Source organism: Diabrotica undecimpunctata, chromosome 5, assembly GCF_040954645.1.
Source record: "Diabrotica undecimpunctata isolate CICGRU chromosome 5, icDiaUnde3, whole genome shotgun sequence".
In the NCBI taxonomy this organism is placed as follows: Eukaryota; Metazoa; Arthropoda; class Insecta; order Coleoptera; family Chrysomelidae; genus Diabrotica; species Diabrotica undecimpunctata.
The window spans coordinates 71,258,817-71,275,600 of record NC_092807.1 but is presented as its reverse complement, the minus strand read 5'-3'; the positions used below and the strand labels follow the sequence as shown (position 1 = coordinate 71,275,600).

General features: G+C 33.4%; 1 protein-coding gene across 1 annotated transcript; it reads left to right on the top strand.

Moving 5' to 3' along the window:
* The first annotated feature begins 10,915 nt into the window (after positions 1 to 10,915).
* Positions 10,916 to 16,348, top strand: LOC140442251 (uncharacterized). The gene has a single exon (XM_072533327.1). The coding sequence runs from the start codon at positions 10,916 to 10,918 to the stop codon at positions 16,346 to 16,348; it is 5,433 nt and encodes a 1,810-aa protein (XP_072389428.1).
* The last annotated feature ends 436 nt before the right edge of the window (positions 16,349 to 16,784 follow it).

Here is a 16,784-nt window from a genome sequence, read left to right as displayed (position 1 = left end):
AAAAACGATGTCTAAATACCTTATGCATCTTCCACAATTACATGAGACCTGTACTTGAGACTTCTATAGTATATTTAAAAAAAAAGGAAGGAACTAAATTATCAGAAAATGTATCAGCAACTCCTATAGTAATTAACTTGGTACTGATATCTCTGCTCCCCGATTTCAGTAAGCAGTCACCAAACCATTAAAGCTGCTACATCCATGTTTCCTATTATCCAACGATTAGCCAGTCCAGGACTATATGCATTATTATGGTAGGTACTGATATTGCTGCTGCCCCTCATAAATAAATAGAATATGCAAGGAAGTTTTTGGCAATTTAATACGGTTTTTGTGTGTTACACTATAATTTCTCCGAGAAAGTAAAGAATATCACTATCCGCTATCCGAATTTAATCCATAGATTAAATATTAGAATACTATCGAATAATGCTATTACCAGCAAAAAAAAACGGTATAATAGTAACGATAAAACCAAATAAATATTTATTAACAGACAAAAGAGATGATGTAGAATAGAGCATATAACGTAACAATAGACCCATAAAATTTTGAAAAATTGGGGCGTTTTAGATATCGCAGATAACGTTGTCACATAAGAGATAAAAGGGAAAATTCAGGTAGCAAACTGATATATGTATCACCTCATAACACTTTTAAATCCAGAAGTGTAATGCGAACTACTAAAATCAGGATATATAAAATAATGTAAGTAAAACTCAGGTATTACTGAGATCAGGATTGCTAGAAAAGCTCTCAGAAGTGTTTTACGACCGGGAACTAATGCTAAGGTCAAACAGGTATATAAAAATTGCACCGTCGTACAAGAAATTAAATCTAAACGCTAAAGTTATTGTTTTGCACTTTGTCTTGATTTGTGATCTTATTCATAACATAATTATATATTTCTTTCTACGACGCTCAATCGGCTCTTATTTTATTTTTTCATTGTTTGTGTTTTACTTACGTACGTAGATTCTTATTTTTCTTACTGCGGGATGTATTTTTGGATTTAATTTTTTTGCTTATAACGTAGCAATTGCCAGCTTGTATTCTGTTGTTATTCTCTTTTGTAGTGTTTTTGTTAAAAGTGCTTTTAAATTCCAAATATTTAGACCGATGAAACATTTCAAAGTGATAGCCATATGTTTTTTTATTATCGTTGATTTGGAAGACCCTTTTTTGCGCTTTTTTCTATTTAATGTATTAATGTTTTTTGCTTACCAATAATTATTTTCGCTACTATATTAAACTCATCGTCGAAGGTCCGTATAATATGAGGACCTTAATTATTAGACTGTGAGATTTTCTGTATTTGCTTTCCGGGAGATGCTCTCCAAAACGATGGTAAACACGATTGGAGACAGGGCGGCTTCCTGTTTGAGGTCACTGGACATTTGAAAGTAAGTTGGCAGTTACTTTTCTTATGTATGCCTAGTTCTTCCATAGCATTTTAGTTACAATCTTATAATTATATCATATGTTTGTTGAAAATCTATAAATAACTAGCTTAATGTTTTTTTTTATTCCCAACATTTTTCATTAAGTATATAATAGTGAATATTTGATCAACGGTTCATTGAATTTTTCTAATTTCACATTAATCTTTCCTAATTTCACATTTGTAGTTGCTGGATGTCAAAGAAGACACCATTTTCCATAGCGGAAACTATGATTCCAATGGGGTAAAGTACAACCTACATATTTGTTGCCAAAATTACTTTGCTGCTGTATCGAGTACCGTTTACTAGTATATGAATTTTGTTACGAATTTATACTGTGTGCTGAACTTAAATCTTTTACCGCGAATTGAAAAGCATGTTTTAACCTTTATTTGTAACATTTTTCGTTACCGTTTAGTGAAACATTATACGTTTATCTAAATAAGTATTTTTGCTTTACATTGATATTTATGTGGCAATTAGCTGTAAAGTCATTAGTCTTTCCTGTCGTGTCATATTTTCTTGATTTTTTTGTAGACAAGCGGTTTAGTTTGTGTAATATAATATCCCCAATTGGTTTCATAATATATTGTTTTCAAAACAGCTGTTAGGCGAGTTCATTCACTTTTTAAAGCACTTTGATTTTTAATATTTTGACCACGCATATTTAGGTTTTCCAATATTTGCGATTTGTATAATCTTTATGTATATAATTATCTGTTTATTGATTTTACTTTTTAAATAGAGTTTGGAATGGAATCTTCCTGTTTGAAATCAATGTAAATTTGAAAATAAGTCGACAGTTTTCTTTTCTGTAATGGTATTTCATAGTTTTATTTTTATGATTATATCAGTGTTTGTTTAAAATCTATAAATAACTAGTTTAATGTTTTTTTTTGTATTCCCAACATTTCTCATTAACTGCCTAATAGTGAATAATTGATCAACGATTTATTAAGTTTTTCTAATTCCACACTAATATTCACCTACTTTATAGTTCACCTATTTACTCAATCGTTCCAGGTGTATTAGAAAAAATACTGTATATCCTAATTATTAATAGAGATATAGCTTATATATAGCTTATAGAGCTATAGTTTGTGCAGTACATTTTATTATTCCTTTTGTGTATGGGTATACTTTTCAGCAAGTTGGTATTGCTCTTACTTCTAAATTGACAGATCAGCTGTTTAACTGCCTGTACTGAACTTTTTTTTTCATTTTGCAAATATATATAAAAATTCATAAAAATCACTCTGACATACCGATGATTGAAATATTGGATACCCTATACTATTTAATCAACGGAAATACTAAGATCGCACGGAAAGAATATTATGGGTTATTTCTGGTTTCGTCAAAATTTACACTGAAATTACTAACAAGAGAGTGCTCTCACTTCCACATGTTAAAATTGATATATAGTACCAACAGATGCTAGTCATATACCATCAACACTAATAGAATGGAAACTATCAAATTAATGTCAATTTCATTTAATCAAACGTACTAACCTTAAAAATGATCATTTAAGGAAACACACCTCAAAAATATTTACAATAAATTAAAAATAGCTTAAGCGTTATAAAAGTAACAGAGCAGCAAAGCCCACAGCATGAGAATAATAGTGCCTCGTACTTTTATATAGAAATTTGTTGAGAGACAAATATTTATTTTTTTATATACTAGGTTTTAAAAAAAATGTACTCAAAACAAATAAATATTATCTAACAAGTGTTTTATTCCAGTTTCATATGAAAGCACCAGATCTTAGATATTATAAATTTCGTCATAGGTGCAAATTTGAATTGAAAACCAACTCATAGAGCATATAGTGAAATATAAATATCTTAGCCCTCTATTGCCCGACTTTTTTGTAAACTTGTTTGTTTATAAAATGTTTTAATTTGTATATGTGCTCAAATATCCATTTACAATAACTAGTAATTTTTTTAGATTTTTTAAATTTCGTTTGGGAAGAGTTTTGGGAGTGTTTAGCAAAAACTAACGAAACAAGTTATATACTTATTTATTATGCCATTCAAAAAAACAAATATTTGTAGTTGTAAAACATAAAGCAACTTTACATTCATCGCATATTAGGTACTTTAGAAGTATTACAGCATCCTGGTTTTTTGCATCTTCCCTTTTTTTCAGAAATTACTGGCCTTTGGTCAAGCCTAACTTCCTTTGGTAGTACAATAGCCGTAGATCCTCTCCTCTGTTTTTTTACAATTTCGTTCTCAATTTCACTGAGCCTGGGACGTCCTTTGTTTTTGATCTGATCATTGCTTGCTAACAGTACGCTACATAAGTGGGACTTATGTAGCGTACTGGTTTTTCTTTTTAATTTCAAAGAAATCGCAATCACGACGATGCAACAACTAGCTGTTAACAACAGCTAAATCCAGAAGGTGAAAAAATATTTTTAGATACCACTTTTTAGATCTTATGTCTGTTCGGTAAAGAGCAATTAGTGAATCCATAAGATCGACATTTCCAATAAATGTATTATAAAATTGCACTGAATTTGGACAGCATACAATAATTCTTGATTTTTGTTTCTTATCCCACCTCTTGACTAACGAAGTAGGCTCAGAACCAACAAATGTACTAAGCAAATGAACCGGTTTATTATCGTACCACTTTAACGCTGTTTGTCTTATGCCATCTACTGTAGCGTGCTTTTTTTCTACAGTACCTCTGCCCTGTTTCTTCATATTCTTGTCATCAGAAAAATGGCAATAAGGCAATCTGTTTGGAAGAACAGTTCCCGAACATTGTAGTCCACTTTTTTCCATTTCAATCTGCAACTGAATGCTATTGAACCAGTTGTCAAAATATACTTTATAGTATTTGTTTGGTTTGACTATCTCACACATTCTTATTACTACATTACCGCTGGTGTCTACATTAGGTAAATGAAGAGGATGTTTAACAGTTCCTGTATATAATTCCCAGTTATAAACAATACCATTGCTATCACACAAAACAAATGCCTTGTATCCCCATTTTTTGGGTTTGTTCTTCATATATTGTTTTAAAGAATGTGCCTCTTTGAATGGTATCATTTGTTCATCAATACACAATTTTTCACTCATTGGAATACTTTGAAAATTTTCAAATAAACCGTTGATGAACGTGAATGAATTTTGTATAACTTATCATTATTGTTGACCATATTTTCGTTATTATTGAAATGCATTTTAGTTTTTATTTCTTCCCAGCGATTCCTAGATATAGTATCGACTATTTGAGCAACACGTGTTTCCTTCTGCCAAAATGATCTTGTCCTTGGCATGCCATATATTGACATCAGTAGAACAGATCCAATAAATTGGTTTAATTCTGCTAGTGTCATATTCAATGGTTTATTTATATTCTTTTGCAGTGCATACAAATTACTTTGTTCCATTATGTTTTCCAGCATATTGGTAGATATCATCTTTTTAAAATAATGTAGAGGGGATTCCGGTTCTAATAATTTGCATGTTGGTAAATTACCTTTCCATTCTGGAATTGGAAATACTGTTCGGGAACCACTCTTCCACTGAATGTTTTTTACGATCATTTTTGACCTTTTGAGCACATTTTGTTCAGTGTGTTTTTCTGTTTTATCGGTATCGCCCTCATCTTCATCTTGGTCTAAATCTAAATTGGTATCCTGGTCTAAATTTGCTTCGTACAAATCGTCTTCATTTTCCATTTTATTTGATCCTGGATCGATTGATATCTGAGTACCTGGAAAATTCATTATCACTTTCTTATTATCACTATCAAAGTCAGAGTCTTTGTATTCCTCGGATATTTACTGATTTTCCCGTAGAACGTTTTTGTATCCATCTTAAAGAAATAATTTAAAATAATATGGTCCAGCGTGTGGTCAATATCTAAATGCTAATATAATGCCTCTATGTGTATTTTTATATAAATTGTACACAATTTATAACAATAAATCACGATCGAAAATACAAACTAATAAGGCAGTCGTCTCCATTTGACATATTGTTAAACATTTCCATATAGGTTTCATCATATGTTCACAAAGTGTATTAAAATGTATAACCAAATGTTGCCTGAAATTAACAGAGGGCATACTAGAGTCGGAAATTGTTTTAAAAAAGTTTTCTGCATCAAAAACTCTTGTGTTGCCTTAAGTACACACGGGGCTATAGAGGGTTAAAATAGCTATATCGAGCGAGGATAAGGTTATTGATGAGGAAAAAAAGACCTATCGCTGAGGAAGTGAGAAAGTAATTGGCAAACGCAAAGAGCACTTTAATTACATTAAATGATGATCATTACAATCTATTATGACACACATATCTTGATACACATATAACAAGACAATTAATAAACACGTTAAGAGAATATTAAGAAATAATAACCAAAATTTAATTTTTAATACACAAAAGAAATAATGATATACAGAAGATACACAAATTAAAAAAACGTTATCCCCTTATTGTACGCAAGAGAGATACCTCTAGGAAAAATCAAAACGATCGAAAATATATACCAAAACAACACAATAAAAGTAAAAGTAGAAGAAGAACTAACCGACCCTATTGAAGGTGACAATGGAATAAAACAGGGATATTACCTGAGTCCTCTATTATTCAACCTGATTATGGATGAAATAATAAAAAATAAGAACTAAAAATAATCTGCTGTACAGACGACGCAATACTACTCTTTCAAAGTGAAAATGATTTACAACGTATGCTGCACCAATTTCATATAACCGCCAGAAAATTTAACATGTTAATTTCCCCAAAAGAGACGAAATGCATGGTTACAACAGCAAATTTACTAAGATGTTAATTGGAGCTGGAAGGTCATTATAATAGAACAAGTGTTAGAGCTTAAATATCTAGGCATCACATTATCTAGCTACGGAAAGCTCGAAACTAAAGTGCAAGACCCAGTGAATAGAGCAAACAAAGCCACAGGCTGCCTAAATGAAACATTATGAGGAACTAAAAATATCGGAAAAGAAACGAAAGGCAGAATTTACAAAACAGTCATCAGACGAATAATGACATACGCGGCAGAAGCAAGATCTGACACAGAGAGGACAAAAAGGATATGACACAGCAGAGATGAAAACACTTGGAAAAATTGATGGTAAGACACTATGGGATTGAGCTAGAAGTACAGATATAGGTGCAAGGTGAAGAACATTAAGAACTGGTTAAGAAATAGAAGAGTAGAATGAAACGATCGTATATGCCGAATGACAACAAATAAAACAATAAAGACGGCAAGAGACGGTTAACCCATAGGAAGACGATCAGTAGGACGACCACGAAAACGATTGAAAGGCAACTTACTGGAGGCACATTGAAAAACAGACAGAGTTATGTCTATATAAAAAGAAAAAGTAGAAGAAGAAGAAGATACACAGGATAAACATTAAAATAGTTGCAAGAAAGATAAAATAAATCAGTCATATTAATGCAGAATAGCAGAGGATAGAGTGTTTAGAGAAAATAATGAATGTCATATTAATGTAAAATAGCAGAGGAGTATTTGTCATAGCTTTGGACAAGTGCCCAATTGAAAAAAAAAACACAGGTCGTTCAAAAAAGACGGAACTCTAGAAAGAAAATAGAATGGATTAAAAAAAAAATAAAAGCATAAACATGTATTTTTCTACTTTTTTAATATTGAAGATACGTAAATAGAACATTGAATTAAAATGTAACCTTTGATATCTGTGATAAACTCATCACCTGAACAGTGGCGACGATGTATGTAGGTAAGATTGTTTACACTTATTTTAACTGTTTATTTTTTTATTATCTATATATGAGTTGTGACAGATATCACAAACTTATTTATTTTCCACAAAGAGGCTCTTTAGAACCTAAAATTATTACTATACAAATCTGATTTGACATATCTTCAAAAAGTAATACACGGCATGTAAAATTTAAATTTTTAATAAAAAGTAAAAGATTATGCATTACTTATGGGGTTTAAAAACGAGCCTTTATGAAGATTGAAGTACTAATAAGACCACCGCAATTGGGCATAACCCGGGTAATGATTATTTAATTAATCGGCTAATTCTTCAGTCACCCCTTTAATATGATTTTGTCAAATTGGTCCTTTTTAGGACCAACTATTCTAATATCATATGTCTATAACTGTTAAGGGTATATCTAAAAATCAAGAAACTTTACTTTACTTAAACTTATCAGACATAAGAGCTAAACACGAATCTAACTAATTTCTAGTATAGGAAACACATATAGGGCCTAACCTAGGATATTTGGTATATAGCTGATCGCTGAAAACCACATTATAGATATAGACATACTATTTCTATCGGAAAAAGCTTTGAGCTTGGATCTACCATCTACATATTTAATGAAAAATAATACAAATACCGACATTGAGGATCTGAGCACAAACCTTATTACGAAATCTGGACCAAAAACACTACAATGGCTTATCCAGATGATGAACAACTGTATTCAAATTAGGAGATACCCAAAGTATAGAGACAAGCCAAAGTTGTTACCTTGCTTAAACCTGGCAAAAACTCCAACGACCACAAAAACTATCGGCCAATATCTTTATTTTGTCAGCTATTCAAAGTGATGTACATCACAAATACTAAATCAAAGATGGGTACGAAAAATATCGGGTATCAGTGGTGGTATTTTTCAATCTAAATGCCGCTTACGACACCTTAACTTACAGAATATTTTTTCAAAAACTATATGGTATCCCCTTAGATAACAAACTCACTTATATTGTCTGCGTATACCTACACAAGAGAATATTTTTTGTGTCACTCAATGGTAAGAATAGCAGATGAAGAACGGTCTCGCTTGGGGTAGCATAAAGACACCTACACTGTATAACATTTACACAAACGAACAATCCATACCGGTAGATACTAGGACTTATATTATATAGACGATACACCTATTATTGCACAATAAAAATAAACTATGAATCAATATTCAGCCAAAACCCCTAAAAAGCTCGTGTGTGCTCCTTCAATTTCCCTAACATAGACGCTTTCACAAAACTGAACATCCAATAATGTCATGAAATTGTTGAACGTAGACTCCCTATAAATTCCTTGAAAATAGTTTGTATCGCACGGGGTCAGTCACAGATTATTGTTTAAAACTAAAAGGTAAATTGAGGACTAGAAATATTATTGTTCGCAAGCTTGTTAGCTAAAAATGAGGTGCACATCCTTCCGCCCTTAAAACATAGACGCTTGCACTATATGCATCTGCTGCCGAATATACCACTTTAGACAAATTAACTATTCTTTCTTTTTGTGCACACTACTACCAATTTTAACACAAAAATATCTATTGTAGCTCTTAACCATATTTATTTTGAGATAACCTTTTATCGAGATATCATATGTAATACACAAATAAGACCAGAACTAAAATAATAAAAAAGCTTTATACAAGATATCGCAGAAGATTGGATGAAATAAAATTACTTTTTATTAATCGGATGCTTACATAAGACGTACATAGACATACTCACGTAAACAAAATATATTAGGAAATTTCTGTAATTAAAAAAAAACATCGGCATTGAACTAATAAAATTATATTAAATAAAAGAACAACATTTTTAAAAATGCAGAAAAATAAAATTTCCTATGCAAGCGAATATTCCATTAAATAATAAGCCCAAATCCTTTTGTATCTATATACCTGTTTTTAAAGAACCAGTTACCTTTTAGTACGTAGTTATACCAGGTAAAAAGATATCCTCTGTTTCTCAGTGTAATGCGTATTAGATTGCACTGTCTACGAACAGTAGATAAAAATAAGGAGCCCATATGAACCGTTTAGGGTATGTGTTGAAAATATACGGTATAATCACACAGTTGCCAAACTCTCAGAGCTTACTTAAACCAATAAACGTATGGTTCAAATATACATTGGAGAAGATCTGTACGACCCCTATAATATATACACGTGAACTAAACGATATACATTTATGATACAGGGGTATTTACGGGCTCCAAAAAATTTTTATAAATTATTAAACTATACATGTTGATGAATCGACAGAACCAATATTATGGAATGGTCAAGTGAGCTCCGTATATCGGTATCCACTTGACCACGGAGCTCAATTGAACCTGAATTTTAACATGGGCGGAGTCCACTTTATGCCGTAGATATATATATATATATTGTTCAAATCTCTTTAACATAAAAGTATTTATTTACAAAGTAAGGTAATTTACAGGAAAGTCAGTTTGTCAATTCTCTTTATATCAGTTCTCCGAATGTTTAGTGGAATTAAAAATCTATTCTTTGTTCAAAAAATAAAACCTTTTTCTCTCAGAGACTACCTGAACGTTAAGTCGTACATTGTATTAAACAAATTCTAGGAGTTGTTAAACCGGTGATTTAACGGGTTGTGGTCCCTGACTTGATGTTTTGGCGACGATGCAGTAACACAAAAATATATTCAAGTATCGGCCTTCAGTCGTAGTGGTTCGATAATATAAAAATGTTTCTCTCTTTGATTTTCACGCGGAAATAGTGTACTTAGAATCTTAAACGGGATATATTCACATCTGTTCGCGATCAACGACATAGCAAGAAGCATTTATGGTCGGCTTTCGTTGATAATTATTATATAAAATCGCATTTGTTGGAATAGTTGTGATCAATAAAATTGACTGGTAGCAGATTCAATACTTTCTTTATTACCGGAAATCATCCTTACTTCGACCGAGATTATTTAGAATCGACGTCTTAATACGAAACCAACAAAACGCTTGGTTCCCTTTCTTATGTTTGGACGAAACATCACATCTCCACACATAATTTGGTACCCCTGGTGGGACAGCAAACGTCCTCTACAACACTACAGAAGCAAGGATTTCCAGTTAAAGAGTTCTGACTCCATCACCCACATCGAGATTTACGAAGACGCTGCTCCAAACCCGTGAGTCGTCTTCAAAACGACCCTCTCCAACAGGTAACACCGTTTACAACAACGGTGGACTTATAAACTTTATTTATTTTCGCGTTACTCAGTGACTCTAACTCGATACAATTTCTATAAACAATTCTCACAGTGTTTATTTGTATTTTATATATTATCACTCACTATAATTTTCATACTCGTTCTCGTTTTAAGTAATACTTTCTTACTTACTATAATTTACGCATAATACGCGATTTTGAATGTGTTTATCAAAGTCGTATCCTACTATATTTATGACTAATTAAAATTTACTTATCGCATTCATTTACAGATATTTCACGATTTTTTACACATTTATATAACTTTGAATTTGAATTTTTACACATTTTTTATAGTATAGTACAATTTCAATTTTCAGCCACGATCTTTTTTCTTTTTAATAACAAACATATCTTTCTATCTCTACACTGTACACTGGTGTTGTCTCAGTTTTGTTTTCGTTTTATTATCACATATTTTAATTTATATTAATTGACATGGATCTATTGAAAAGAGAGCGTGGCACATGCAAGTCTACAATCACTAGAATTTTAAATTGGATCAATAACTCCCTTGATATTCAAACTAACACCTTTGAATTAGATCACCGAAAAGCACATTTAGTTAATACCTTTAATAATTACAATGATATTTGCAATAAAATAGAATCTATTGATGCGGTCGACTTGCATACCGAAAATAGGGAAGAAATCGAGGATAAATACTTCTCTGCTATGTCACGAATTGACGGAAAATTATCTCAATTAACGCTCAGTAACTCATCTTCTTCCCCATCACATTCTCAATCACAGGAACCCGCTAGTAATTCAAATGTAAGGTTACCACCCATTTCCGTCCCCAATTTCAATGGTGAATACAGTAAATGGCTCTCTTTTTACCAATTATTTTCTTCTCTAGTAAAGGATAACAATAGTATCACAAAAGCACAAAAATTAATATATTTAAAATCTTCTCTTAAAGGTGAACCCTTAACTTTAATTGACTCACTTGAAGTTACTCACGAAAATTTTGATCTCGCAATAACTATTTTAGAAAAAAAATATGATAATAATCTCGCGATAATAAATTCGCATATTAACGCTATAATAGATTTCCCTACACTTTCAAAGAGCAATTATCATTCATTAAATGAATTCGTAAATGATTTGAAAAGACATATTGACTCCTTAAAAATTCTGCATGTTCCGATCGAATCGTGGGATTATCTCTTAATAAATATTATAATTAGGAAACTTGATTTTGCCACTAAACGGTATTATGGCGAAAGAAGGGATCGCGACAACACTCCCTCGATTGTCGAACTTTTTGAAATATTGAATGAACGGTGCAACATTCTCGCAGACCTAACATATACCTCTGACTCAAAAAGAGAAAAATCACACGGCAAATATAATGCTACCTCTCTCCACCTCAACGCCTCTGCTACACTCCCATCTCGCGTTTATAGTAAATGTAATTACTGCAATGATTCAGCTCACAAAATATATAAATGCAGAAAATTTTCCTCTCTGCCACACTCTGAAAAATATAACTTTCTTAAGGCTAATCACATGTGTTCTAACTGTTTGGGTACAAAACACACCCATGCTGATTGTCCTTCACGAACTTGCTCAATCTGTTCCAAAAAACACCACACTCTACTGCATCAAAACTCCTATGCGCAAAATACCAATTATTCTGGCTCTTCCCATTCTCCGCATTCCGAAAATTATCGTTCTAATATAAATGGAAATCATTCACGATTTAACCATTCAACACAAAACCCTTCGTATGATAATAGAACTAAACATAACTCTTTTCGTCAACCAAATGATGCCAGTCCAACAACCTCACAAAACACCAATTCTCCTAGTCTCTCATATCAACATAAAAATACCACGCACTCCACGGAACCGCTTCGGACTAATAATGTCCAACCTTCTACTTCTAACAATTTTCCAGACAATGGAAACGACTCCAGCGTTGCTTTGAGTGCTACAAATAAGTCCTTTACATACTCTTCAGTTCTCTTATCCACTGTTCAAGTTAATTTGATCGACAAATCAGGAATGCCCTTACTAATTAAGGCAGTCCTAGACTCTGGAAGCCAAAAAACGTTCTGTTCTCAAGAGTTGCTAAGTAAAATCAATTGCAAAATTTATCACAGGGAATTACAAATTTCTGGCATTTCACAAGGCTCTTTCACCTCGAACTTAATGGCAAATATTAATGTTCATTCTCCTAATTTAAAATCTCAGCATCTTAACTTGAATTGTGCAGTTATCCCAAAAATAACTTGTCAGTTACCTCAATTTCATATTCAACCCAATAAGCTCAATATACCCAAGGGTTTCACTCTTGCTGACAAGCATTTTTATCAAAAATCAAATATTGACCTTTTGATAGGAGCAGATTATTATTATGACATTCTTCAACCAGGTCTCGTAAAGTTAGGACATAATCTCCCTACTCTTTTCAATACAATTTTTGGCTGGGTAATCGCTGGCAATGTTCCAAACTACGCTCAGTCTAAAAATGATGTCTCTCTATTCGTGCAAACTCAAAATACCCACTCTTCAGACTCAAACCTTGAAGCCCTTGTTTCTAAATTTTGGGAAACTGAAGATTGCCCCGGCGAAAAAATATTGTCCCCCGATGACCAATTAGCCGAATCAAATTTCATTAATCACCTCAAAATTCTCGAAAATGGTCGACTTCAAGTAAATCTACCTCAAAAATCTCCATCTGAGCACCTCAAGCTTGGTGAATCATTCCAAATTACAAAAAAACGTTTCGAATCACTTGAAAAGAGATTTAAAAATGACTCCAATTTATATAATGCATACAAACTTTTTATAGATCAATACATCTCCCTAAATCACGGTAAATATGTTCCTCTTACATACCACAACTCGCTAGATGAAAACAAATATTTTCTACCCCATCACTGCGTATTAAAGGATTCAGCAACCACCAAATTGCGCGTAGTGTTCGACGGAAGTGCAAAAACCACTTCTGGATACTCTTTAAACCAGATACTTCTTACCGGCTTTCAAACACAGCCAGATCTCTTTGATATCCTTTGTCGGTTTCGGCAATTTAAATTTGTTTTCATCGCCGACATCGAAAAGATGTATCGGCAAATTAATGTCAATCCCAATCAGACTTTTTTACAAAACATCCTTTGGAGAGATAGCCCACACGAACCCTTAAAGTGTATTGAGCTAACGTCTGTAACCTATGGCGTAACGTGCTCCAGTTTTCTAGCCACTCGCTGTTTAAAAGAGATAGCTACTTTAAATACCACAAAACACCCCCTTGGTTCTGATGCACTGTTAAATCAGACATATGTCGATGATATTTTATACGGAACCAACACTCTAGCCGAATTAGAAGCTGCATATCATGAACTAAATTCCATCTTAAACGGTCACAGTATCACACTTCACAAATGGGTTTCTAACTCGGCTGAATTTTCTGCCAAATATATTCGGTCATCTCAGTCTAATTATGAAATAACCTCAAACAACTTAAATACCAATAAGGTCTTAGGTCTCTCGTGGCACCCCTTAGATGACTATTTTACGATTTCAATTCCAAGTCCTCCCGCTGCTGATAATAGCTTCACAAAAAGAAACGCCCTCTCAGCACTCGCCAAAATATTTGACCCCATAGGTCTCTTGGGATCATTCACTGTCACTGGAAAGGTATTTATTCAAAAACTTTGGCTCAATAAATTAAATTGGGACGATCCACTCCCTGAAACTCTTGCTAAAGAATGGAAAAGATTTATTAACGATCTCACTCTCCTGGAGTCTCTTAAAGTACCCCGTAATCTTTTTAACAGCAGGCAAATCTCTAAAATTGAAATACACGGATTTGCCGATGCCTCAAGTAAGGCTCAGGCCGCTGTTTTATATTTTCGCACAATTTACGCTGATGATACTATCAGTTGTACTCTAATCGCATCCAAATCTCGCCTAGCTCCCTTAAAAACGGTATCCATTCCTAGATTGGAGCTATCAGCCATGTTACTACTGTCAAGGTTAACTAAAAAAATAAATTCCACCTTTGCAAATCGCTTGCACTTCTCCTCCATTAATTTGTGGACAGATTCACAAATCGCGTTATGTTGGATAAACTCTTCTGCCTCGCGCTGGAACACTTATGTAGCAAATAGAGTAACTCAAATTCAAGACCTAACATCAAATTTTTCTTGGAGACACGTTCGTTCTCATGAAAATGCAGCAGATTGTCTATCTCGCGGCTTGACCGCTACTGAATTTCTAAATTCCCGGATGTGGTGGAAAGGCCCTGAATTTCTACTTAAAACGGACTTAAACCTAACGACATTTAACCCGAACTCTACCCAAGTATTATTACCGGACGAAAAGGTATCATCCCTTATAATCAGTTCAAAAATCTCAACGCAAGATGAATTTATCAATAATCTATTTTCAAGGTTTTCCTCTTACTCTAAATTATTACGCACCACTGCCTACATATACAGGTTCTCGTTTAATGCAAGAAACTCATCTGATAAAAAACTTGGTATTTTATCTCCGGACGAATTGCGATCCGCCTCTATATCAATATTTAAGGCTATACAATCCCTAAAATTCTCTAAAGAAATCTTGGAAATAAAAACCCAAGGAATTACATCAAATAAGTCCTTAATTACCCTGAACCCTTTTTTGAATGCAGACGGACTTCTCTGCGTCGGTGGACGCCTAAAAAACGCTAATATCCCCTATGAACAAAAACATCCAATATTGTTACCATCTAACTCTCACATTATCAATTTATTACTAACTCATGAACATTGTCGTCTAGGCCACGCCGGACCGCAAACGACATTGTCCAACGTCAGACTTAATTATTGGCCTTTAAACGGACTTCGAACACTAAAAAAAATTGTAAAAAATTGTCACGTATGTTTTAGATTTCGCGCTAAACCTATGGAACAAATCATGGGAAATTTACCTCAGGTTAGAATTACTCCTTCTCGCCCTTTTCAAAATGTGGGCTGCGATTTCGGTGGGCCATTTCTTATTAAATCCTCTAAGTTAAGAAAGGCTCCAATGCAAAAATGTTACATATCTATTTTCGTCTGTCTAGCCACAAAGGCCGTTCACATAGAATTAGTGTCATCACTCTCTACTGATTCATTTTTATTATGTCTAAAAAGATTCATTGCCCGAAGAGGTCTTCCCTCTCTCATATATAGTGACAACGCAACCAATTTCGCTGGTTCAAAAAATGAACTTAAGGATTTGCGCGAATTTTTTAAATCCCCTAGTTTTTCAAATGACATGCAAAATTTCGCTGCACAAAATTTCATAGAATGGAAGTTTATTCCACCTCATAGTCCCCATTGGGGAGGTATATGGGAAGCAGCAATTAAAAGTGCCAAATATCACATTCGTCGAATGATAGGGAATGCTTATTTAGTGTTTGAAGAATTCAGTACAATTCTCTCGCAGATCGAGGCAATTTTAAACTCACGCCCTATTTGCCCCTTGTCGAATGATCCCTCTGATCTACAATGCCTTACACCCGGACACTTTCTAATAGGCAGTAGCCTTACCTCTTACCCTGAAAAAACATTACTACACTTACCAATTAATAGGCTTAACTTCCTTCAAAGATGTTCACAGATTCAACAGTCGTTTTGGAAACGATGGTCTGTTGAATATCTTAGCCAACTGCATAGTCGACCAAAGTGGTCCAAAGTAAGTCAAAATATTAAGATAAATGATTTAGTCTTATTAAGAACTGATAACTGTCCCCCTCTAAAATGGCCTACCGCGAGAGTCCTGGAACTTTTTCCGGGGTCAGATAATCATGTCCGCGCAGTTAAAATTAGAACTGCTACGGGAGAGGCTGTTCGACCAATAACTAAATTATATCTCTTACCACAATTTGATTAGGTATATTTTCTTTCGCGCTTTTCTTTCTATTACGCTTTCAATATTATTTACCCATTTTACATAGGTACATATCTATTATAACTATCCGCAATTCGCGCGGGCGAGCTTATGTTCAAATCTCTTTAACATAAAAGTATTTATTTACAAAGTAAGATAATTTACAGGAAAGTCAGTTTGTCAATTCTCTTTATATCAGTTCTCCGAATGTTTAGTGGAATTAAAAATCTATTCTTTGTTCAAAAAATAAAACCTTTTTCTCTCAGAGACTACCTGAACGTTAAGTCGTACATTGTATTAAACAAGTTCTAGGAGTTGTTAAACCGGTGATTTAACGGGTTGTGGTCCCTGACTTGATGTTTTGGCGACGATGCAGTAACACAAAAATATATTCAAGTATCGGCCTTCAGTCGTAGTGGTTCGATAATATAAAAATGTT

Bases quoted from the DNA above. Each gene is read 5' to 3' on its own strand.
- LOC140442251 (XM_072533327.1), top strand. From the start codon at position 10,916: ATGGATCTATTGAAAAGAGAGCGTGGCACATGCAAGTCTACAATCACT.